This window comes from Symphalangus syndactylus, chromosome 5, assembly GCF_028878055.3.
Source record: "Symphalangus syndactylus isolate Jambi chromosome 5, NHGRI_mSymSyn1-v2.1_pri, whole genome shotgun sequence".
Classification (NCBI taxonomy): domain Eukaryota; kingdom Metazoa; phylum Chordata; class Mammalia; order Primates; family Hylobatidae; genus Symphalangus; species Symphalangus syndactylus.
Window position 1 is genome coordinate 64,515,518 of NC_072427.2, and position 21,191 is coordinate 64,536,708.

The 21,191-nt window shown below is 44.6% G+C and overlaps 1 protein-coding gene across 1 annotated transcript; it reads left to right on the forward strand.

The window, feature by feature from the left end:
- The first annotated feature begins 2,141 nt into the window (after positions 1 to 2,141).
- On the forward strand, positions 2,142 to 18,626 carry THBS1 (thrombospondin 1). Its single transcript, XM_055278659.2, has 22 exons — positions 2,142 to 2,291; positions 2,875 to 2,970; positions 3,251 to 3,810; positions 4,675 to 4,750; positions 5,045 to 5,244; positions 5,357 to 5,479; positions 6,508 to 6,601; positions 8,386 to 8,559; positions 9,081 to 9,257; positions 9,568 to 9,741; positions 10,001 to 10,128; positions 10,244 to 10,396; positions 10,842 to 11,060; positions 11,554 to 11,661; positions 12,229 to 12,388; positions 12,543 to 12,661; positions 13,596 to 13,830; positions 14,028 to 14,255; positions 14,425 to 14,696; positions 15,127 to 15,224; positions 15,330 to 15,469; positions 16,397 to 18,626. Exons 2-22 carry the CDS (start codon positions 2,904 to 2,906, stop codon positions 16,402 to 16,404), a joined length of 3,513 nt encoding a protein of 1,170 aa, XP_055134634.2. The 5' UTR covers positions 2,142 to 2,291; positions 2,875 to 2,903; the 3' UTR covers positions 16,405 to 18,626.
- Positions 18,627 to 21,191: the final 2,565 nt, after the last annotated feature.

The following is a 21,191-nucleotide window of genomic DNA, read 5'->3' on the forward strand; positions in this document are numbered from 1 at the left end:
TAAGAAAGCTTTTTCCTGCCACCATATAGGTCACCTTCTTATTGGTAAAGCATGATGAAGTTTGGAAACTGTTGTCCTTGTTTTGTTGAAAGAAGCCAAGTTCCAAGAAATCTCCAGAGGCATTCCTACAATCCCTCAGCCATGGCAGCATGAATCCTGAAGGGGCAGTGAGTACTGGTTTCTACTCTCTCTGCACAGCTAAGCCTAGGGGAGATAATCTTTTCATACAAGATGCATTCTGCTTTTGTGGGCCTCTTGCAGCCCTCAAGCCCCCATCTGATCTGTACACAATGATCCAGTGGGCCAGAGGAGCCCAAAGCCATCAGCTGCCCATCCCTCCAAGAACTGTTTCTGACTGTCCAGTATCATGGAGCAAGTGGAAAGAAGAAAAAAAATACCAATTACTTTTCAAAGAGCAAGACGAATGCTGTAGAAGGAGAAGGAAGGGGAGGGAGATGGATGGGTGCCGACCCCCGAATCTTCAGATCTGCTTGAATGAATCATTACCTATGATTTGAGGGACAAGAATCTGATTTTACTCATCAACCAATAGAAACTTTTCTTACTGCCTCCCAACATCTGAAATCCAACAAACATGTGCCTTAGAACATACCGGTCATCTTTTAGAGGTATTTGATATACATATTGAGTAACCGGAAAACACTCTTTCCGTAATACACACACACATACACACACACACACACACACACCATCTTGTCATACAACACTCCCACGCAAGAAAAGCGAAACTGCTGTTTGATGAATGTAAACACTTGGCTGTTTGCAGCAGTCGGGAGTCCTGCCAGGTTTAAGTGCTAAGATGGGAGGTGAACCCCAGGGGTTTCCCCTGCCCATGCTGAGATCCTTATTTGGTCAAGCTTCTACCTATGCCCTGGCCTCGGAGCCAGCCCGATAGCGCTGGACCACAGCAGAGCCAGCGAGGCTGCTGACGTCCCATTCCGAAGAGATGAATGGAATTCCAGGCAGCTGGAGTCACGCTGGCTTGGGACAGTGGCTTGGAGACCAGACTTCAATGACAGAAGCACTAGGCAGCAGCACTCATGGCAATGTTTGCACCCACAGAAATGTAACCCACACCTCGGGTTCAGGAGCCCAAAATTGAAAAGAACGTTTAGGGAGGAAAAAGGGAAATACAATAATAGGCAGAGAGTAATTTATTACTCTATGGGTCTGCTCTGTAAATAGTTGAAGACTCTGGAGCCAGATGGTTCTGCAAATTCTCCAAACAGGAGTCACGTTAAGAAGCACGAGTGGGCACAAAAACTGTTTTTCAAGACACAATTTCAATTTGGCTTGAGGAAACTGGATACGAGTAAGTTTCCTTAAAATTCGAGTAGAAAGCAGTTGTCCTCCCCGGGCCCCTTGATGAGAATACGCACACCGCCCCCAAGCGGCCGGCCGAGGGAGCGCCGCGGCAGCGGGAGAGTAGCCTCTGTGGGCTCCCTGGCAGCCGCGGCAGGAAAGCGCCCGAAGGCAGCGAAGGCGAGCGTAGCGCACCAACCCGCCTGCCCCGCCGACGCCGCGCTGACCTCCCGCGGGGGCGGGCGTGGGTCCAGCTCAGGACAGGCGCTAGGGGGACGCGTGTCCTCACCCCACCCGGACGGTGGAGGAGAGTCAGCGAGGGCCCGAGGGGCAGGTACTTTAACGAATGGCTCTCTTGGTGTCCCCTGCGCCCCGTCGGCCCATTTTTCTTTTTACAAAACCAGTCTCTAGTGTCCACCTCTCAGCCATCAACCAGGCATTCCGGGAGATCAGCTCGCCCGAAAGCTTCTGCCCCACCCCGCGAGCCCTCCTAGGTGGTCTCCCCAGCCCCGTCCCTGCTCGGGATGCTCGCTGATCACCCCGAGCCCGCGTGGCGCAAGAGCGCGAGCGCCTAGCCCGTGCGCGCCAAGGCTGCGTGGGCGGGCACCGACTTTTCTGAGAAGTTCTAGTGCTCCCAAGCCCCGACCCCCGCCCCCTTCACTTTCTAGCTGGAAAGTTGCGCGCCAGGCAGCGGGGGGCGGAGAGAGGAGCCCAGACTGGCCCCCCTCCCGCTTCCTGCCCGGCCGCCGCCCATTGGCCGGAGGAATCCCCAGGAATGCGAGCGCCCCTTTAAAAGCGCACGGCTTCTCCGCCTTGCCAGCCACTGCGCCCGAGCTGGCCTGCGAGTTCAGGGTTCCTGCCGCTCTCCAGGAGCAACCTCTACTCCGGACGCACAGGCAGTCCCCGCGCCCCTCCAGCCCTCGCCGCCCTCGCCACCGCTCCCGGCCGCCGCGCTCCGGTACACACAGGTAAGTCGCCCCCGGCGGCCGCCGAGGACCAAAGCTGCCCGGGACACCCACCTGGAGGGCTGAGGCTTCAGTCCCTCTGGTGGACCCCGGAACCTACACTCTCCCCGCTCGCCTGCCCCAGCCCGCCCCTCTCAGCCGCTGGAGGATTCTTCAGGGCAAGGCTCCAGAGCCATCCTCTCCAGCGTTGAGGTTCACAAACCAACTCATCAGGACACCCCAAGATTTCCTTACTCTCTGAAGTCCTCCTTAAGCCTTTGTATCCGCACTCCAGGGAAGAGTCTGTACTTCCCCGTGCCCTCCCTGCAACCCCAAACTACAGTTCCTGATCTTGTTCACCTTCGACTTCCCAAAAGCCCCCAAATTGTTGGTCTTGCGCCCCCCACACTTTAAAACCAGCATCTCTTTCCTCCACCTCTCCCTCTCTCTCATGCTCTCTGGAAAGTAATCCCGCTGTCCTTCAATTCAGCAAACGCGGGGTCAAAGAGGGATGGTCCCGGCGCTGTCCCCATGCCCAGCCCCGTTTCTGCGCACCCTCCCTGCCTAGCTGATCTCTGGCCCTCCGCTCTTGTGCTTCCTGCTACAGGATCCCTGCTGGGCACCAACAGCTCCACCATGGGGCTGGCCTGGGGACTAGGCATCCTGTTCCTGATGCATGTGTGTGGCACCAACCGCATTCCAGGTGAGTTTGTGGTGGCACCTTTAGGGGAAGGAGGGACGAGGAAGAGGTGCTGGCTACCCCAGGTGTGCCCCCTCACGTGCTGTCCTCTCCCAGCTCCTTTGCTCTTGAGCCTGACTGGACATCAGGACGCAGCTTCACTCTGATCCTGGTGTTTATTCAGCTCTCTCAGTGGTTGCCAGGAGTTTTCACCCCAGCCCTTTGTCTCCACCCCTAAGGACTCAGCCCCCTACCGCTGGTCCCAGCCTAGAAAGCTCACTATGTGTTCTCTCCTGTCTAACAGAGTCTGGGGGAGACAACAGCGTATTTGACATCTTTGAACTCACCGGGGCCGCCCGCAAGGGGTCTGGGCGCCGACTGGTGAAGGGCCCCGACCCTTCCAGCCCAGCTTTCCGCATCGAGGATGCCAACCTGATCCCCCCTGTGCCTGATGACAAGTTCCAAGACCTGGTGGATGCTGTGCGGGCAGAAAAGGGTTTCCTCCTTCTGGCCTCCCTGAGGCAGATGAAGAAGACCCGGGGCACGCTGCTGGCCCTGGAGCGGAAAGACCACTCTGGCCAGGTCTTCAGCGTGGTGTCCAATGGCAAGGCGGGCACCCTGGACCTCAGCCTGACCGTCCAAGGAAAGCAGCACGTGGTGTCTGTGGAAGAAGCTCTCCTGGCAACCGGCCAGTGGAAGAGCATCACCCTGTTTGTGCAGGAAGACAGGGCCCAGCTGTACATCGACTGTGAAAAGATGGAGAATGCTGAGTTGGACGTCCCCATCCAAAGCGTCTTCACCAGAGACCTGGCCAGCATCGCCAGACTCCGCATCGCAAAGGGGGGCGTCAATGACAATTTCCAGGTGAGGCTTCTTCTCTGAGCCCTGCCCCGTGGGATCATCTGCTAGACAGGTGACCTGCCAGGAGGGCTACAGGAAATCCTGGCTGTAAACTAAAGCAGCAGTTCTCAGATTTTAGGCAGCATGAGCATCACCTGGAGGGCTTGTGAAAGCTCACCCTGCTGCATCCCAGCCCCAGGGTCTGGGATTCTGTAAAACTGCAACTCTAACAAGTACCAGGTGATGCTGATGCCGGTGGTCTGGGAAGCACACTTTGAAAACCACTCAGGGAAACAAGAAGTGGTTTTCCTTTAGCAGTCAGCCTGTTCAAGCCTTAGATACTCCTTAGGCTCTTAAGAAAAGAGCTTATTTCAAATGCATTCCCCCAATTTTAATCTTATTTGAAATGGATACTTTCTATGGGCAGAATCAGTACCACTTTGCTATTGGATTCCTCATGGGGATGCAGCCGGTCTCACATAAAAGGTTAAAATAGCAGTTAGTTGTTGCTGTTACAGCTTCATCTGTGCCTTAACTTCTAGATCTTTGCAACGGTGGCTTTGTACTCCCACATTTAACTCTTTGACACTGAAAAGTGTCATTATATCCTCTGGGCTTAGGATCAGATTCCATTTCCTGTGTACCCAAGTAGGCTGATAACTGAATTCTTTGTAAAATACTCAAGACTTGGCAGAAGTCACAATTAAGATTTTGAAGTTGTTTGGCGATTTGTGTTGCTGTGTTATTTTGACATAGTGATCTTAAGACAGCTCTTTGAAGCTTTTAGAACATCTATTGTATGCTTTTCCTAGCATAGAGACAGTCTCCCCTAACCCCATCCCCACCCCCCTCAGCATTCTACAAGTAATGTGTGTCCTCTGCCCACAGGGGGTGCTGCAGAATGTGAGGTTTGTCTTTGGAACCACACCAGAAGACATCCTCAGGAACAAAGGCTGCTCCAGCTGTGAGTACCCCTCTATTTTTAGGGCACATAGGGAATCGGGGGGAATACCACCAAAAACAAGCTGAGAAATTTAGCAATGGTGGTTATACATAAATTACCCCCAGTAAGATCAAGAGGCATACAGAAGTGACCCCAAGGGGTATTATACACACACATGTATACACACATGTGTGCACACATGCAACCCCTCTACCTGCATCCTTCACACCAAATGGAACATCTTCTACCACTAAGAACTCAAGAGGCTGGTTGGTAAGAGTATCTATTTGAAGTTTTCATTTGGTTTCTTGCCAGCTACCAGTGTCCTCCTCACCCTTGACAACAATGTGGTGAATGGTTCCAGCCCTGCCATCCGCACTAACTACATTGGCCACAAGACAAAGGACTTGCAAGCCATCTGCGGCATCTCCTGTGATGAGCTGTCCAGCATGGTCCTGGAACTCAGGGGCCTGCGCACCATTGTCACCACGCTGCAGGACAGCATCCGCAAAGTGGTCAGTGACCTCTGCACCCAGCCCATTAGCATGAACCCTGGAAGGTTTATTGCAGATGGTCCCAAATGACTGAAAATGCGGGGGGACACTAATGATATTCTCTCCCATTTAGACTGAAGAGAACAAAGAGTTGGCCAATGAGCTGAGGCGGCCTCCCCTGTGCTATCACAACGGAGTTCAGTACAGAAACAATGAGGAATGGACTGTTGATAGCTGCACTGAGTGTCGCTGTCAGGTAAGAGACCTTCACCAGCCAGAATAAGAATGGACAGCTTTTTGTTTGAACCTACATCTTTGGGGAAATACCCTAATCGCCACAGAGATTCTTTTTATGTTCCATGGCCTGATACCAAAGTGTTTATTTTTTCTTTAAGATGCAATTATGGCATCTATAAATTCTTCTTTAAACTCTCAGATGGTTTATCAAAGTGTTAATTATACCCCAGGCTAAGTATCTAAGAGAATGAATCTACTAAGACATCTGAATAGTTTACCTACCTTAGTTCAAAGACTAAGTGTTGAATGTCAGGTAAATAAAACCTGGTTGGAACATTCATTTTTTTCCCAACCCTGATTTATATTCAACTTTGGCATAGCTTCTTTTGGTACAGTAGCAATTGTTTTTCAAATCACTTAGCCTGACACTGTTAGGATGTTACTGTCTACTTTGCCGAGATGGCACTGCCAGCTGTGTCTAATTCACTCTAGCATCCCCCCCATGCCAGTGGCCATCTATTAGTAGCAAAGTATTTGAATTTGCTGAAATACAAATCACAGATGACTGGCTTTGGGAACCAACTTCATTAAATTCCCATTCTTTTCCAATAGAAAGACAGATCACAGATCTATAGATAAGAAAAAAAATGCTTATAGATCTTCCTTCCTCCCCCCAAACACACAATATAAAAATGTAAAAGTCCTGGCTGAATTTTCTGAGTTTGATTTCAGACATAGATTGGACCCATGATGTTTGTTGGTTCCTCTGCTATAAATTCTTTGTACTGTAACTTCCACCCTTGACTAAGTAGCAATTAAAAAGAACTTTCCAAGGAATGGAGTGACACGTAAACTAGGACTAGAACTGTCTCCACGATAGTGGTGGCTGCAAATATGACAGAGACAGATCTTCTATGAAAATCATTCCACTAGAGCATTGACAGCCCTGACCATGTTTTGGCTTGTAAAGGAAATGTTAACAGGATGTAGACTTCTGTATGCAACATGCTCAGCAACCTGTTCCCCTCTCACTCTCTTGCCCTGCAGAACTCAGTTACCATCTGCAAAAAGGTGTCCTGCCCCATCATGCCCTGTTCCAATGCCACAGTTCCTGATGGAGAATGCTGCCCTCGCTGTTGGCGTAAGTTCCTCAAATGGCATAGCTATTCTTCAGTGACTAGGTCAGTTCTACATACATCCTAGATAGCCGAGCACAACACTGGAACCCCACCCCCATCTCCATCATGCTTTCATTCAGTTTCTTGCTGCAGCAGCTGGTTAACTGACAGCTTATCTGCTGTACAGAGCCGAAAACTCCATTATGAGTACACCATAATTACCCATCTGGATTGCAGTAATGGCAGTGAAGATCTTGGTATAGCTCATTAATTCTGATTTTTTGCTTTGAGGAAAAGAGATGAAGACGTGGCAGCAACAGCTCTAAGTTGACTGCTTTTAGAATTTGACCTTAGTGGCACAGAATTAAGAAAAATCTGCTCACCAGAGATATTGACAGGCTTACTGTGTGAGCATTGGCCTGATGGGGCCTGGAAGTTTTTTGCCCCTTTCATCTGTAGGGATAAGAGGGCCTAAGAGAATAACAGCAATCTGAGCTCCAGAGCACCAAAAGAAATAAGGCATGATATTATTCCATGGCACCTTATCCCTGGCTTTTGTTACCAGTAAAATTAATGACTTTGCTGAGACAATATTTAATGTAGCAGGTACAAGTTATAAAAGTGAATCATCACAACTAAGGAAGAAAACAGGAAAACAGCACTTGCCCTTCACACACACATGCACACACACGCACATGCACACACACACAAATACACCCTTGTCACAGCTCAGAATAACCAATTCCTTCCAGGGATCATATCAGCGATATTGGCACTGTAATAATCATTTTTACATCTGTTTGCTGTTCCGCATTCACTTGACATGTACGTTAAAAGGAACAAAGCTAGCTGGGGGTAGCAAAGTTTTGAACCTGAATCAGGGATTGCTAAGAAAACTTACAACTAACGACCAAGGAAAATAAGTTCTTTGTCTTCTGTCTGATACAGCTAGATGTGATTGTAGCCGTGGTGCCTGGGCAGATGGTAAACAAACATGCTGTCCTCTTATGACAATATGTGCAGAGAAGGCCCCAAATGCTGGGGTGAGAGGAACAACAAACTGACGAACTCACGGCCGAGTTGGAGCCAGAGCCAACAACAGCTCGGCTGCCTTCAAACTCATCTGTCAAACACATGGCGTATGGCTCCGCTGACAGAAGTGACTCCTATAAGCTTCCTCGTACTCGTGCATTCTTGGAAGTCTGAGACTGGAAATGCCTACCCAGATATCTTAAGTCAGTAAAGGAAAACTCATTTGCAATGCTGAGAGGAGAAAGGAAAAGCAATGAATAGGAGAGCATACACTGCGGGAAGGCTCAGCTGTACTGAGCCAGGCAAAGCATCCAATTACCCCACTGCTGTACACATCATGACCTGGGATAAACCCCTGGGCCGTTGGCCTAAGAAATATGTTGCTTTTCACCCTGTATAGCTGCAACTTTGTGCCGGCTCATATTATGTTCTAGAGAGCTCATGTACACCATGGTGACCATAGTTAATAACACTGGATTGTGTGCTTGAAATTTGCTAAGAGAGGAGATCTTAAGTCATCACCAAAAAAAGTAACTATAAGATGATGGAGATGTGTTAATTGGCTTGACAGTGGTAATCACAACATATGTGTATATCAAAACATCACATTATACACCTTAAATGTATATAATATTTGTCAATTATACCTCAGTAAAGCCAAAAATAAATAAATATATTGCTTTTCACCCTCTGGCAAGTGGAGGGCCCTGAATAGCCCTCTAAACAACAGCTTGTCCTAATCATCACGTACCTGATGAACCCGTTTCTCCTGCAGCCAGCGACTCTGCGGACGATGGCTGGTCTCCATGGTCTGAGTGGACCTCCTGTTCTACGAGCTGTGGCAATGGAATTCAGCAGCGCGGCCGCTCCTGCGATAGTCTCAACAACCGATGCGAGGGCTCCTCGGTCCAGACACGGACCTGCCACATTCAAGAGTGTGACAAGAGATGTAAGCATCTTAGCCTCTTAGGGATGTGGAGAACTGACCTGTCCTTGTTGTCATCACCAAGGGCAGCTCCACAGCATGTCCATTAAGAACACGGGTTATAGGATCTCTGGATCGCAATCCCACTGCTTAGCTGTGCACCCTTGAGCACAACTTACCCTCTCTGAGGCTTTTTCCTCATTTGCAACTTGGAGATAATAATAGTTCTTGATAAGTTTATCTTGAGCATTTTATTTAGATACTGCACGTAAAGCAGTTAGCATTGAGTTTTGGTTCATGGTAAGCACCCTGTAAATGTTAGGATATTAACAGCAACCCATAAAAACGGCAAACTTATCCGTTCTCTGGTAGAAAACATCCCATGTTGACATTTGGGCATGTGGCCAGGAGCCAATTTCTACCGTACACTGGGTTTAGTTGCCATTGGCCATTTCCTGGAAATACTTCTGCGTGCTCCTGATGACAGCCTCTATTTGGCTGTCTCTAAGCCAAAACCATTTGTGACCATCAACTTTGTACTTTAGTTAAACAGGATGGTGGCTGGAGCCACTGGTCCCCGTGGTCATCTTGTTCCGTGACATGTGGTGATGGTGTGATCACAAGGATCCGGCTCTGCAACTCTCCCAGCCCCCAGATGAACGGGAAACCCTGTGAAGGCGAAGCGCGGGAGACCAAAGCCTGCAAGAAAGATGCCTGCCCCAGTAAGTGTGAGCTCCGCTGCAAGGGTGAGCATGGGCAGCAGCTCTGCCCAGCTGGTTGCCTGGCATCTGCAGCCTGCAATTCAGTGGGTCATAGAGCAGGAAGGTTACCTACTAGAGAAACAAACAGAAGCAAAGTCCTGCAGGCTCAGCAACTTCTTTTAATGAAAAACAAACTCACCCTCTTCCCCAGCATTCTTTCCATGTGTCAGAGAAGCAGAGGTTTCTTGAACGGGCTTATTAGGAGAGTCTATGACAAGGGAGGGATATGAAAGTTGATCTTAATTGTTGCCTGTGGCTCATCTTCTTACAGTCAATGGAGGCTGGGGTCCTTGGTCACCATGGGACATCTGTTCTGTCACCTGTGGAGGAGGGGTACAGAAACGTAGCCGGCTCTGCAACAACCCCACACCCCAGTTTGGAGGCAAGGACTGCGTTGGTGATGTGACAGAAAACCAGATCTGCAACAAGCAGGACTGTCCAATTGGTGAGCCACGCAGCCCAGGAAGAAATGACCTGGGAGCTTTGCTATTTTACTGAATGCTGCAGTCAGCATTCAAGGAGATTCCAGCTTGGTTAGTCCTGAGCGGTTTGATTGCTCAAAGATGCAGGTGGACAACCTAATCCCAACAAGTTATCGGTTCCCTATACCCTATAATATCTTACACTGTGTTAAGTGCCCAGCATGGCAGTATGGCAGCTCAGACCAATCATTTACTGTGCCTGTCTCTGTCTCCTTGTCTCAGATGGATGCCTGTCCAATCCCTGCTTTGCCGGCGTGAAGTGTACTAGCTACCCTGATGGCAGCTGGAAATGTGGTGCTTGTCCCCCTGGTTACAGTGGAAATGGCATCCAGTGCACAGATGTTGATGAGGTGAGGAACTGATGGGGCTCCAAGTTTCTGGATCTAGGAAAGCAGCTAACCTGTGCAGTCGCTTCCTTATGGCAGTGACTTCTAAACATGAAGCACGCTCTTATTTCCTCCATAGTGCAAAGAAGTGCCTGACGCCTGCTTCACCCACAATGGAGAGCACAGGTGTAAGAACACGGACCCCGGCTACAACTGCCTGCCCTGCCCCCCACGCTTCACCGGCTCACAGCCCTTCGGCCAGGGCGTCGAATATGCCACGGCCAACAAGCAGGTACGGTCAACTAGACGAGTAAACCAGAGGAGAGGAGAGCTGTCCTTGACCAAAACAACTAGGAGAGGGAGGAATGTAATTTCATACCCTTCACCAAAAAAAAAGGGCGAGGAGATGAATGTACGGTCTCGTTTTAGAAATGTGATTAGAAAATCCATGGTAAATCCTGCAAGGGAAAAATAGTCTTCCATATTTAAAAATGCCGCTCTGGAATAAGTTGTGAGCAGATGGACTTGTAAACGCCTAGGTGCTGAGCAAATTCAAGAAAAATAAACATAAAGCAAAGTTTGCTTATAGCCTCAGGGAGAATGGGGACAGAGATAACCCACACTCTTCCAAATGGAGCCTCTGTCTACTCAGAGATGACAGGGATCTGGACTCTTGTTTCCATGATATCTGAGAATTCTCGAAAGCTCTGTGTAACAACAGGATGGTGTACCCTCAGGTGTGCAAGCCCCGTAACCCCTGCACGGATGGGACCCACGACTGCAACAAGAATGCCAAGTGCAACTACCTGGGCCACTATAGCGACCCCATGTACCGCTGCGAGTGCAAGCCTGGCTACGCCGGCAATGGCATCATCTGTGGGGAGGACACAGACCTGGATGGCTGGCCCAATGAGAACCTGGTGTGCGTGGCCAATGCGACTTACCACTGCAAAAAGGTAGAGCCAGGTCCCTTGTGTGCCTCCAGAAAGAGGGCCCATCACCTTATCAAAACACAGGCTAAGGAATTTTAAATACTTAAAAGTTTGGACATGAAACTAAAAGATTAAATCTCCCAAAGGGAGAGGGGCACTAATTCCTATTAAAATTAAATCACTTGGTGCCAAAAACATGAACAGGGCTAGCTCTTTGGGCAACTGTGTTCCATAGTCAACTCTTCTGTCCAAAAAAAAAGTTCAGTACTCTATCCAAATACCAGCAGAGCATGACTTGCGTTCACAATATCTATAAAGCCTAGAGCATTTACACAAATTATGTATGTATATCCCCCAAGAAAAGTTTTATTTTCTTGTCTTCCCATAAAAAAACATACGCTGTTACTGAGCCAAATTCTGTTCTTTTTCTATTTGGAATTCCAGGTACACTCCCTCATGCATGAGCTCAGCATGAGGAAGGCAACTGAAGCAGTGATATATATCTTCTCTTTCCTAGGATAATTGCCCCAACCTCCCCAACTCAGGGCAGGAAGACTATGACAAGGATGGAATTGGTGATGCCTGTGATGATGACGATGACAATGATAAAATTCCAGATGACAGGGTAAAAACAGTTTTCCATCCCTTTTTCATCTTTTTAATTCAGCAACAGCCTGAAACACTTTCGGATTCAAGGAAATTACATGGCTATGGCAAAAAATATACCAAATCAATACACAGGATAATTAGAAATTATTCATTGTGTTCCGGTAGTTTAAGGATGTAGATGTTGCCAAGAGAATTTTTAAATGAGGGTTTTGTTTTTCATCAGAACTGTTTTTCTCTGCACTTGAGAAATTATAATGCATAAACAAATGTCACTTTGTTCCCTAGATTCATTTCAAATGTCACATCGAAATTACAGTAAAATTGACTTTGGGCACACTACGAACTGAGATGATGGGATTATATTCTACATCTCACTAACGTCTAACCCACAGGGATCCATTTTTTTAACTATGTCCTTTTAACTTTTGTAGTGATCATTTTACACTGAGTGATCAATTAGCCTATCCACTAGGTGGAAAGTATTGCCGATTCTCACAGTTTTGGACATATTATGCACATGGTTTGAGGCTTGAGCTGTTTTCAAGGACAACATTGTTAAGTGCTCCATTTCTTCTCTTTGCAGGACAACTGTCCATTCCATTACAACCCAGCTCAGTATGACTATGACAGAGATGACGTGGGAGACCGCTGTGACAACTGTCCCTACAACCACAACCCAGATCAGGCAGACACAGACAACAATGGGGAAGGAGACGCCTGCGCTGCGGACATTGATGGAGATGGTAAGGTGCTGCCTGATCAGAGGGCCCACAGGAGACAGGGACATGCACAGCTTTCCAAACTTACTTCTGTCTAGTCCTGGCTATTAGTATGCACTTTGGTGGAAACATCCAAGGCTGGAGAGCCCAGCTCTTATTTGTCCCTTGTTCTCTTCAGGTATCCTCAATGAACGAGACAACTGCCAATATGTCTACAATGTGGATCAGAGAGACACTGATATGGATGGGGTTGGAGATCAGTGTGACAACTGCCCCTTGGAACACAATCCGGATCAGGTAGGTGGATGGACTCCTTTCAGAGTCTTTCAGTAAACTATTGGAATATCCCTTTCATGGCCTTGAAAAATGAGCTTAACAAATTCCAAACACTTTCATTACCGTGGCTCCCTGGGTTCTCATAGCCAACTGGAATATGTTCATGTAAATAATTTGCCTGACATGAGATCCTTGCACAGAGTCTCACAGATCTTTAGCATGAAGATCTCGTAACTTCAGTCTTATGTTCTGTAAGAAGGGCTACTGGGCTTGCTCAGCATGGTCTACCATTGTTAAGACAAATTATACAAAGCAGACAATCTGTGACTGACAACTGTACAATAATATTAATATGTAATGCTAAGAGATGGAAAAATAAATGTGCATAAGCAAAATAACCATGTTCATGGCTAATGATGTAATCTAGCTATGAGAAAATCATCAAACTAAGGATACATCCAAAACCAAAGTAATTTATCCCTGTCATAAACATTACCCAGACAGTATACAACACAGGGACCAGTGGTCTGTTTCCATCTTTTCAGGACTTACAGAAGTTGACATGTCAACAGTTTTACAACTGAAACCTTCTAAGGAAATTCTCTGTTAAAGTGTCCAGAGAATTTCATTTAACATTAAGATGTAAACAGTTAACATTTCATTTCATCTTTAGTAATTAAATAACTCTATTTGATCTTATTTAGAAAGTTTTATATTTAAAACATTTTTAAATTATCCCTTCTCAGATTTTTATAAGAAAACAAGGATAAAGGAAAAAAACTTTTAAAATGTAATTGCTACTATTGCTATCTTTCTGCAGGAGTATGTAAATAGTCATGACACCCCACTGGCTATATCAAACAATGGAGAATTTTCCCTGTGGTGGGCGCATAAGTTATCTTTAACATGAATGGTTTGTACTGCAATTTACCCTCCATTTACCTCTCTCTTTCAGCTGGACTCTGACTCAGACCGCATTGGAGATACCTGTGACAACAATCAGGATATTGATGAAGATGGCCACCAGAACAATCTGGACAACTGTCCCTATGTGCCCAATGCCAACCAGGCTGACCATGACAAAGATGGCAAGGGAGATGCCTGTGACCACGATGATGACAACGATGGCATTCCTGATGACAGGGACAACTGCAGACTCGTGCCCAATCCCGACCAGAAGGACTCTGATGGTGAGTCAGGGGAGCCACCTTCTAAGAGAGGGACTGCTGGCACGGCTGTGTAGATTGAGGAAATGAAACCAAGGCTCAAAGCATTTGAGAGGATGAAGGGACCAAATGCCAACTTAGACAAGATAGTGACATTTCTGACACCAGTAATAATAATAGCACTTCAGAATTTTGCTGAACTCTTGCTTTTTTGACCTCAGGCGATGGTCGAGGTGATGCTTGCAAAGATGATTTTGACCATGACAGTGTGCCAGACATTGATGACATCTGTCCTGAGAATGTTGACATCAGTGAGACCGATTTCCGCCGATTCCAGATGATTCCTCTGGATCCCAAAGGGACATCCCAAAATGACCCTAACTGGGTTGTACGCCATCAGGGTAAAGAACTCGTCCAGACTGTCAACTGTGATCCTGGACTCGCTGTAGGTGAGTAGTGAGTTCTTAGATCCTAAGAGGCTGATGCATACATGGGGAAAAACAAATATAAAACCTGGCAGTTGTACCTATCCCTGTGGGTGCTGAGGATGTCTGGGAACACGATGGAGAACCTTCTGAAGGCTGCAGGTTTTAACCTGGCCCTGGGCTCTTCTTCCAGGTTTTGACGAGTTTAATGCTGTGGACTTCAGTGGCACCTTCTTCATCAACACCGAAAGGGATGATGACTATGCTGGGTTTGTCTTTGGCTACCAGTCCAGCAGCCGCTTTTATGTTGTGATGTGGAAGCAAGTCACCCAGTCCTACTGGGACACCAACCCCACGAGGGCTCAGGGATACTCGGGCCTTTCTGTGAAAGTTGTTAACTCCACCACAGGGCCTGGCGAGCACCTGCGGAATGCCCTGTGGCACACAGGAAACACCCCTGGCCAGGTAAGAAGCAAAGCCCTGCAACAGAGAGAGAGCTTATGGGTGCCTGACTAGCACGGGGGATGCTGTGCTTTGACCAAGACTCTGACCAGGGAGTCTTAGAAAGTTCCCAGCATCACCAGCTGCAGCATTGAACTCTGGTTTGTGAAAACATAATAGTGTTGAAAAGGGAGCTTGACCAAGAATTGCCCTGCAAATCCTAAGGTGCCTTCAGCCTTTTCAAACAAAAAAAACTCCTTCCCTCCTCTCTGTCTGCTTTATATGTGTGCTCAGTGACACACAACAAATATGAGAGGACTTGGAAAAATTCCCCATTGCAGCCCTCTAACCTAGATCAGCTCAGTACCTTTCAAGCATTGCTTCTGATGGAATGAAATAGAAATCTTTACCTGAAGGAGCTGTGTTTCAACCTTTCCTTTTCCTTTTCCTTCAGGTGCGCACCCTGTGGCATGACCCTCGTCACATAGGCTGGAAAGATTTCACCGCCTACAGATGGCGTCTCAGCCACAGGCCAAAGACGGGTTTCATTAGGTACGATCATACTGATTCAATTTCACTTACAGTCACACTGATGGACAAAAAGACAAAAAGTATTAAACAGCATTGTCACTGAACAAGATTTTTTTTCCCCTGCAGAGTGGTGATGTATGAAGGGAAGAAAATCATGGCTGACTCAGGACCCATCTATGATAAAACCTATGCTGGTGGTAGACTAGGGTTGTTCGTCTTCTCTCAAGAAATGGTGTTCTTCTCCGACCTGAAATACGAATGTAGAGGTAAGAGCAACATCACCATGAATGTACACTGGACATCTCTATTTCAGACTACTATCAAGGATGACAGTTATGGGGGAGTCCAATGTAAAGACTGTTTTGGAGACAGGGTTATTTCTATTTTGCTTTTGAGGACACAAGGACAAAAATGGAATAATGCCTAGGCACTGTGGCTTATGAGTTCCTGAGTCCTTAGTTATAATATTAGTTTGCTTAGCAATCTCTGTGCTCCTCATACACAGTGCAAAGGTAAGGTGCAGAAAAGCTCCTATACAATTTGGACTTCATTAATAATACTGTTCTTTACAATGATATATTTATGTACCTTACTGCTTAGTGTTTTATGCATGCCATCACAGCACAAGTTAGCATTCCCAACTTTTCCCTGTATATAAAGAAGGGAGAGGAATGTTGCTTTCATATTGGCATGTTAAATTAATGTTCACTATTAAACTTAGCATATTTTTTCTCATTCTTTTTTATTCAGTGATTACTTAAGCTCACTGAATCCAACACTGGCTCTACCACAAAATAAGTACTTAATATATATTTACTGGGCCAAGGCCAGATACCTAAAAGATCAATCAGAGTAGAGAAAGATGGTTGATTTCACTCAAAAAAAATCTAAATTATTAATGTAATTTTTGAGTCTGAATTTTTAAAATAAGACTCCCTAAACTTTTAACATTGAAAGCCTTGGAAAGCATTAATATACATTCTGGAAGGTTCACGCTGTGTCGGTCTCCTAGCATCAATGTCAGCTAATAAAATTAAATGCTAATGTGCTTGAACAATCTTAAAATTAGGCTTTTGTCATTAGAAAAGTAGAGCTGTTCCTATGTGGTTAACTTATTAACTGATACTAAGATGTCTACGCTTTTATGAATTAGTTTTCATTTGTATATTTATTTATATTTGTTTATTTAACAGATCCCTAATCATCAAATTGTTAATTGAAAGACTGATCATAAACCAATGCTGGTATTGCACCTTCTGGAACTGTGGGCTTGAGAAAACCCCCAGGATCACTTCTCCTTGCCTTCCTTCTTTTCTCTGCTTGAATCAGTGTGGACTCCTAGAACATGTGAACGGCCTCAAGAAAATGCAGTTTTCAAAAACAGACTCAGCATTCAGCCTCCAATGAATAAGACATCTTCCAAGCATATAAACAATTGCTTTGGTTTCCTTTTGAAAAAGCATCTACTTGCTTCAGTTGGGAAGGTGCCCATTCCACTCTGCCTTTGTCACAGAGCAGGGTGCTATTGTGAGGCCATCTCTGAGCAGTGGACTCAAAAGCATTTTCAGGCATGTCAGAGAAGGGAGGACTCACTAGAATTAGCAAACAAAACCACCCTGACATCCTCCTTCAGGAACACGGGGAGCAGAGGCCAAAGCACTAAGGGGAGGGTGCATACCTGAGACGATTGTATGAAGAAAATACGGAGGAACTGTTACATGTTCGGTACTAAGTCATTTTCAGGGGATTGAAAGACTATTGCTGGATTTCATGATGCTGACTGGCGTTAGCTGATTAACCCATGTAAATAGGCACTTAAATAGAAGCAGGAAAGCGAGAGAAAGACTGGCTTCTGGACTTCCTCCCTGATCCCCACCCCTTACTTATCACCTGCAGTGGCCAGAATTAGGGAATCAGAATCAAACCAGTGTAAGGCAGTGCTGGCTGCCATTGCCTGGTCACATTGAAATTGGTGGTTTCACTCTAGATGTAGCTTGTGCAAATGTAGCAGGAAAATAGGAAAACCTACCATCTCAGTGAGCACCAGCTGCTTCCCAAAGGAGGGGCAGCCGTGCTTATATTCTTATGGTTACAATGGCACAAAATTATTATGAACCTAACTAAAACATTCCTTTTCTCTTTTTTCCTGAATTATCATGGAGTTTTCTAATTCTCTCTTTTGGAGTGTAGATTTTTTTTTAAATGCTTTACGATGTAAAATATTTATTTTTTACTTATTCTGGAAGATCTGGCTGAAGGATTATTCATGGAACAGGAAGAAGCGTAAAGACTATCCATGTCATCTTTGTTGAGAGTCTTCGTGACTGTAAGATTGTAAATACAGATTATTTATTAACTCTGTTCTGCCTGGAATGTAGGCTTCATACGGAAAGTGTTTGAGAGCAAGTAGTTGACATTTATCAGCAAATCTCTTGCAAGAACAGCACAAGGAAAATCAGCCTCGTGAGCTGCTCTGCCCCTTGTGCTCAGAGTGGATGTGATGGGGTTCCTTGTTTCTCTCTTTTATCTTTTCAAGTGGAATTGGTTGGTTATCCATTTGCAAATGTTTCAAATTGCGAAGAAAGCCATGAGGTCTTCAATACTGTTTTACCCCATCCCTTGTGCCTATTTCCAGGGAGAAGGAAAGCATGTACACTTTTTTCTTTCATTTTTCCAAAAGAGAAAAAAATGACAAAGGTGAAACTTACATACAAATATTACCTCATTTGTTGTGTGACTGAGTAAAGAATTTTTGGATCAAGCAGAAAGAGTTTAAGTGTCTAACAAACTTAAAGCTACTGTAGTACCTAAAAAGTCAATGTTGTACATAGTATAAAAACTCTGCAGAGAAGTATTCCCAATAAGGAAATAGCATTGAAATGTTAAATACAATTTCTGAAAGTTATGTTTTTTTCTATCATCTTATATACCATTGCTTTATTTTTATAAATTATTTTCTCATTGCCATTGGAATAGATATCTCAGATTGTGTAGATATGCTATTTAAATAATTTATCAGGAATACTGCCTGTAGAGTTAGTATTTCTATTTTTATATAATGTTTGCACACTGAATTGAAGAATTGTTGGTTTTTTCTTTTTTTTGTTTTGATTTGTTCTTTTTTTTTTTTTTTTTTTTTTGCTTTTGACCTCCCCACATTTTTACTATTTGCCAATACCTTTTTCTAGGAATGTGCTTTTTTTGTACACATTTTTATCCATTTTACATTCTAAAGCAGTGTAAGTTGTATATTACTGTTTCTTATGTACAAGGAACAACAATAAATCATATGGAAATTTATATTTATACTTAACTGTATCCATGCTTATTTGTTCCCTACTAGCTTTATGTCATGAGGTATATAGGTAAATACCATTCATAAATCAATAAAGCATATACAAAAAGAAATTACAGTAAATCATAGCAACATTCACAGTTTGTATGTGATTTAGAAAGACTGAGTTGCTAAGGCCTAGGCTTAGAATTTGCTGGGTTTGTGGAATAAAAGAACAAAATGGTACATTAGCCTGCCATATCAAAAACATATAAAACAGAAATTACCCCCAAGTCAAGGGCCCCCATAAGAATAAAATTTCATATTAATGTCATTAGATGTCATTGAAACCTTTTCAAAGTGCAGTATGAAAACAAAGGGAAAAACACTGAAGCACACGCAACTCTCGCAGCGACATTTTCTGACCCATGAATGATGCATTGGGTGGGCAACACGAGTGCATGTTGTGGAGACACTTTGGAAGTAAATGTGGATGAGGGAGGAGCTGTCCTTGCAATGTTGAGCCAAGCATTACAGATACCTCCTCTTGAAGAAGGAATAATAAGTTTAATCAAAAAAGAAGACCAAAAAAATGTAAAATTTGGAAGGAATTCATAAATGCATGTGTGTCTAAATACAAATTATCGTGTGAAGAAAAGGCCTAAGTGTACCAATAAGCAGACCTTGATTTTTGGATGGGCTCATCATGAATGTGGAATACTGACCAGTTAATTTCCAGTTTTAATGAAAACAGATCAAAGAAGAAATTTTATGAGTAGGTTAAAGGTCTGGCTTTGAGGTCTATTAAACACTAGAAAGGACTGGCTGGGTGAGATAAAATCTTCCTTGTTGATTTTTCACTCTCATTCTATAAATACTCATCTTTCTGGGTAGCAATGATCACATATAAATGTAAATTGCCAAATCATTTTATAGTACCAAGGTGAAGAAGCAGGAACTAGAAAGTGTTGATAATAGCTGTGGAGTTAGGAAAACTGATCTGAAGGAAATAATTCTTTGAAATGGCAAACAAATAGCATCATTCATTCTCAGAAGAGTTCAACGTTTGAAGTGCTTGGAGATAATTCTAATTCATTCTTGGACAGTGAAGCAAAACTGATTGAAAATACCAAGATAAGACAGAAAAAGCTACTGGGAAGAGAAGCTTTTCTTCCAGGCATGTTCCAGTTTCACCCTAAAACTGACCTTCAAATAATCAGGTTGTACTGAAATAAAGGACTGTTAAAAATTAAAATTATGTCATCGAGATGATAGCTTTTTTCCTCCTCCAACAGTTTATTGTCATGTGTTGTGGGAGAGCTCAAGCGAAGAGCAATAAACTCTAGGTCTTATAGGAATGTACAATAAAGGTGGTGCCAGTAGTTTTTTTTTCTAAAGAGTCACATGTAGAAAAGCCTCCAATTTTAAGCTCCTAAATTCATTCCCTAAATTAATTGGCTCTCTCTCTCTTCTATAATTTCTTTTTCTTTTTCTTTTTGAGATGAAGTCTTGCTCTGTCGCCCAGGCTGGAGTGCAGTGACACAATCTTGGCTCACTGCAACCTCTACCTCCCGGGTTCAAGCAATTCTCCCTCCTGCCTCAGCCTCCCAAGTAGCTGGGACTACAGGCGCCTGCCACCACACCCGGCTAATCTGTATTTTTAGTAGAGACGGAGTTTCACCTTGTTCTGGACAAACACGAAGCCCTAAAGGGAAATCCAAAATAAAAACACTTATTTTTAATAACACTTTCTATCTAAATGAGGGTGACTTTTAAAAAAAAAATCCAGAAGCTTTGTGTTGAATTATATTACAGACTTAGTTACCAGTCCTTGTTAGAGTTACCTTCAGTTGACATGCTATGAAGGGTCTCACCTCTTTTATGGCAGAATTCGTTACTTAAAATCACTCTTATTTTCTTCCCCCTTACCTAAATAACAGAAAGGCTCACTATGGCCCAAATATCATTGGCAGAAGTAAACTATAAAGTCATAAGCCCTTTGCAGTGCAAGTCTAGAAACAATTTTACTCTGTGTTCCTTTCTCTCCCCCTTCCCTCCCCTTTTTCCTCCCTCCCCTCCCCTCCCCTCCCTCCTCCATCTCTCTCTCTCTGTCTCTCTCTCCTCTCTCTCTCTCTCTCTCTCTCTCTCATACATACAAACATCAAATACCAGAAAAGCATAGATTTAGAAAGCTGAACTCCTCTGAAAGGCTGATGGACAACACTGGCCCCTCTCTGCCCCATAACAAATTCTCACCCGTATCACCTTTGTCCTCTGATTCTTCCCACCCAAATCCTAAAACACAGAGTGTGCCTCATGGCATTCCAATGAGAATCTAAAATCACGACTTTTAACTTATGCTTCCATCCCACAGCAAAACTCTTGGCATCAAGATAAATTATATGTAGCACATTGACATCAGCATGAACAATTGCTATTTTAAATGAACAAATAGTAAACTGAAATAGTGTCTGGAAAAAGAAACTGCATATCAATACCTCTGAAAATAGTAGCCATAGAATTCCTCATTTTAAAAAGTCAAGGAAATTCCATGTAAACAATCATTAATGTTATTCACTATCAGTGGATGAACATGTGCCAGCAAAAACAATGTTATGTATACATTATTCCAAATTTTATTAAAGGCAGCACAATAGCCTGCTCATTTTTTGATTCAGAAATAAACTGGACTTCCAACCCTAATGCCAACTCAT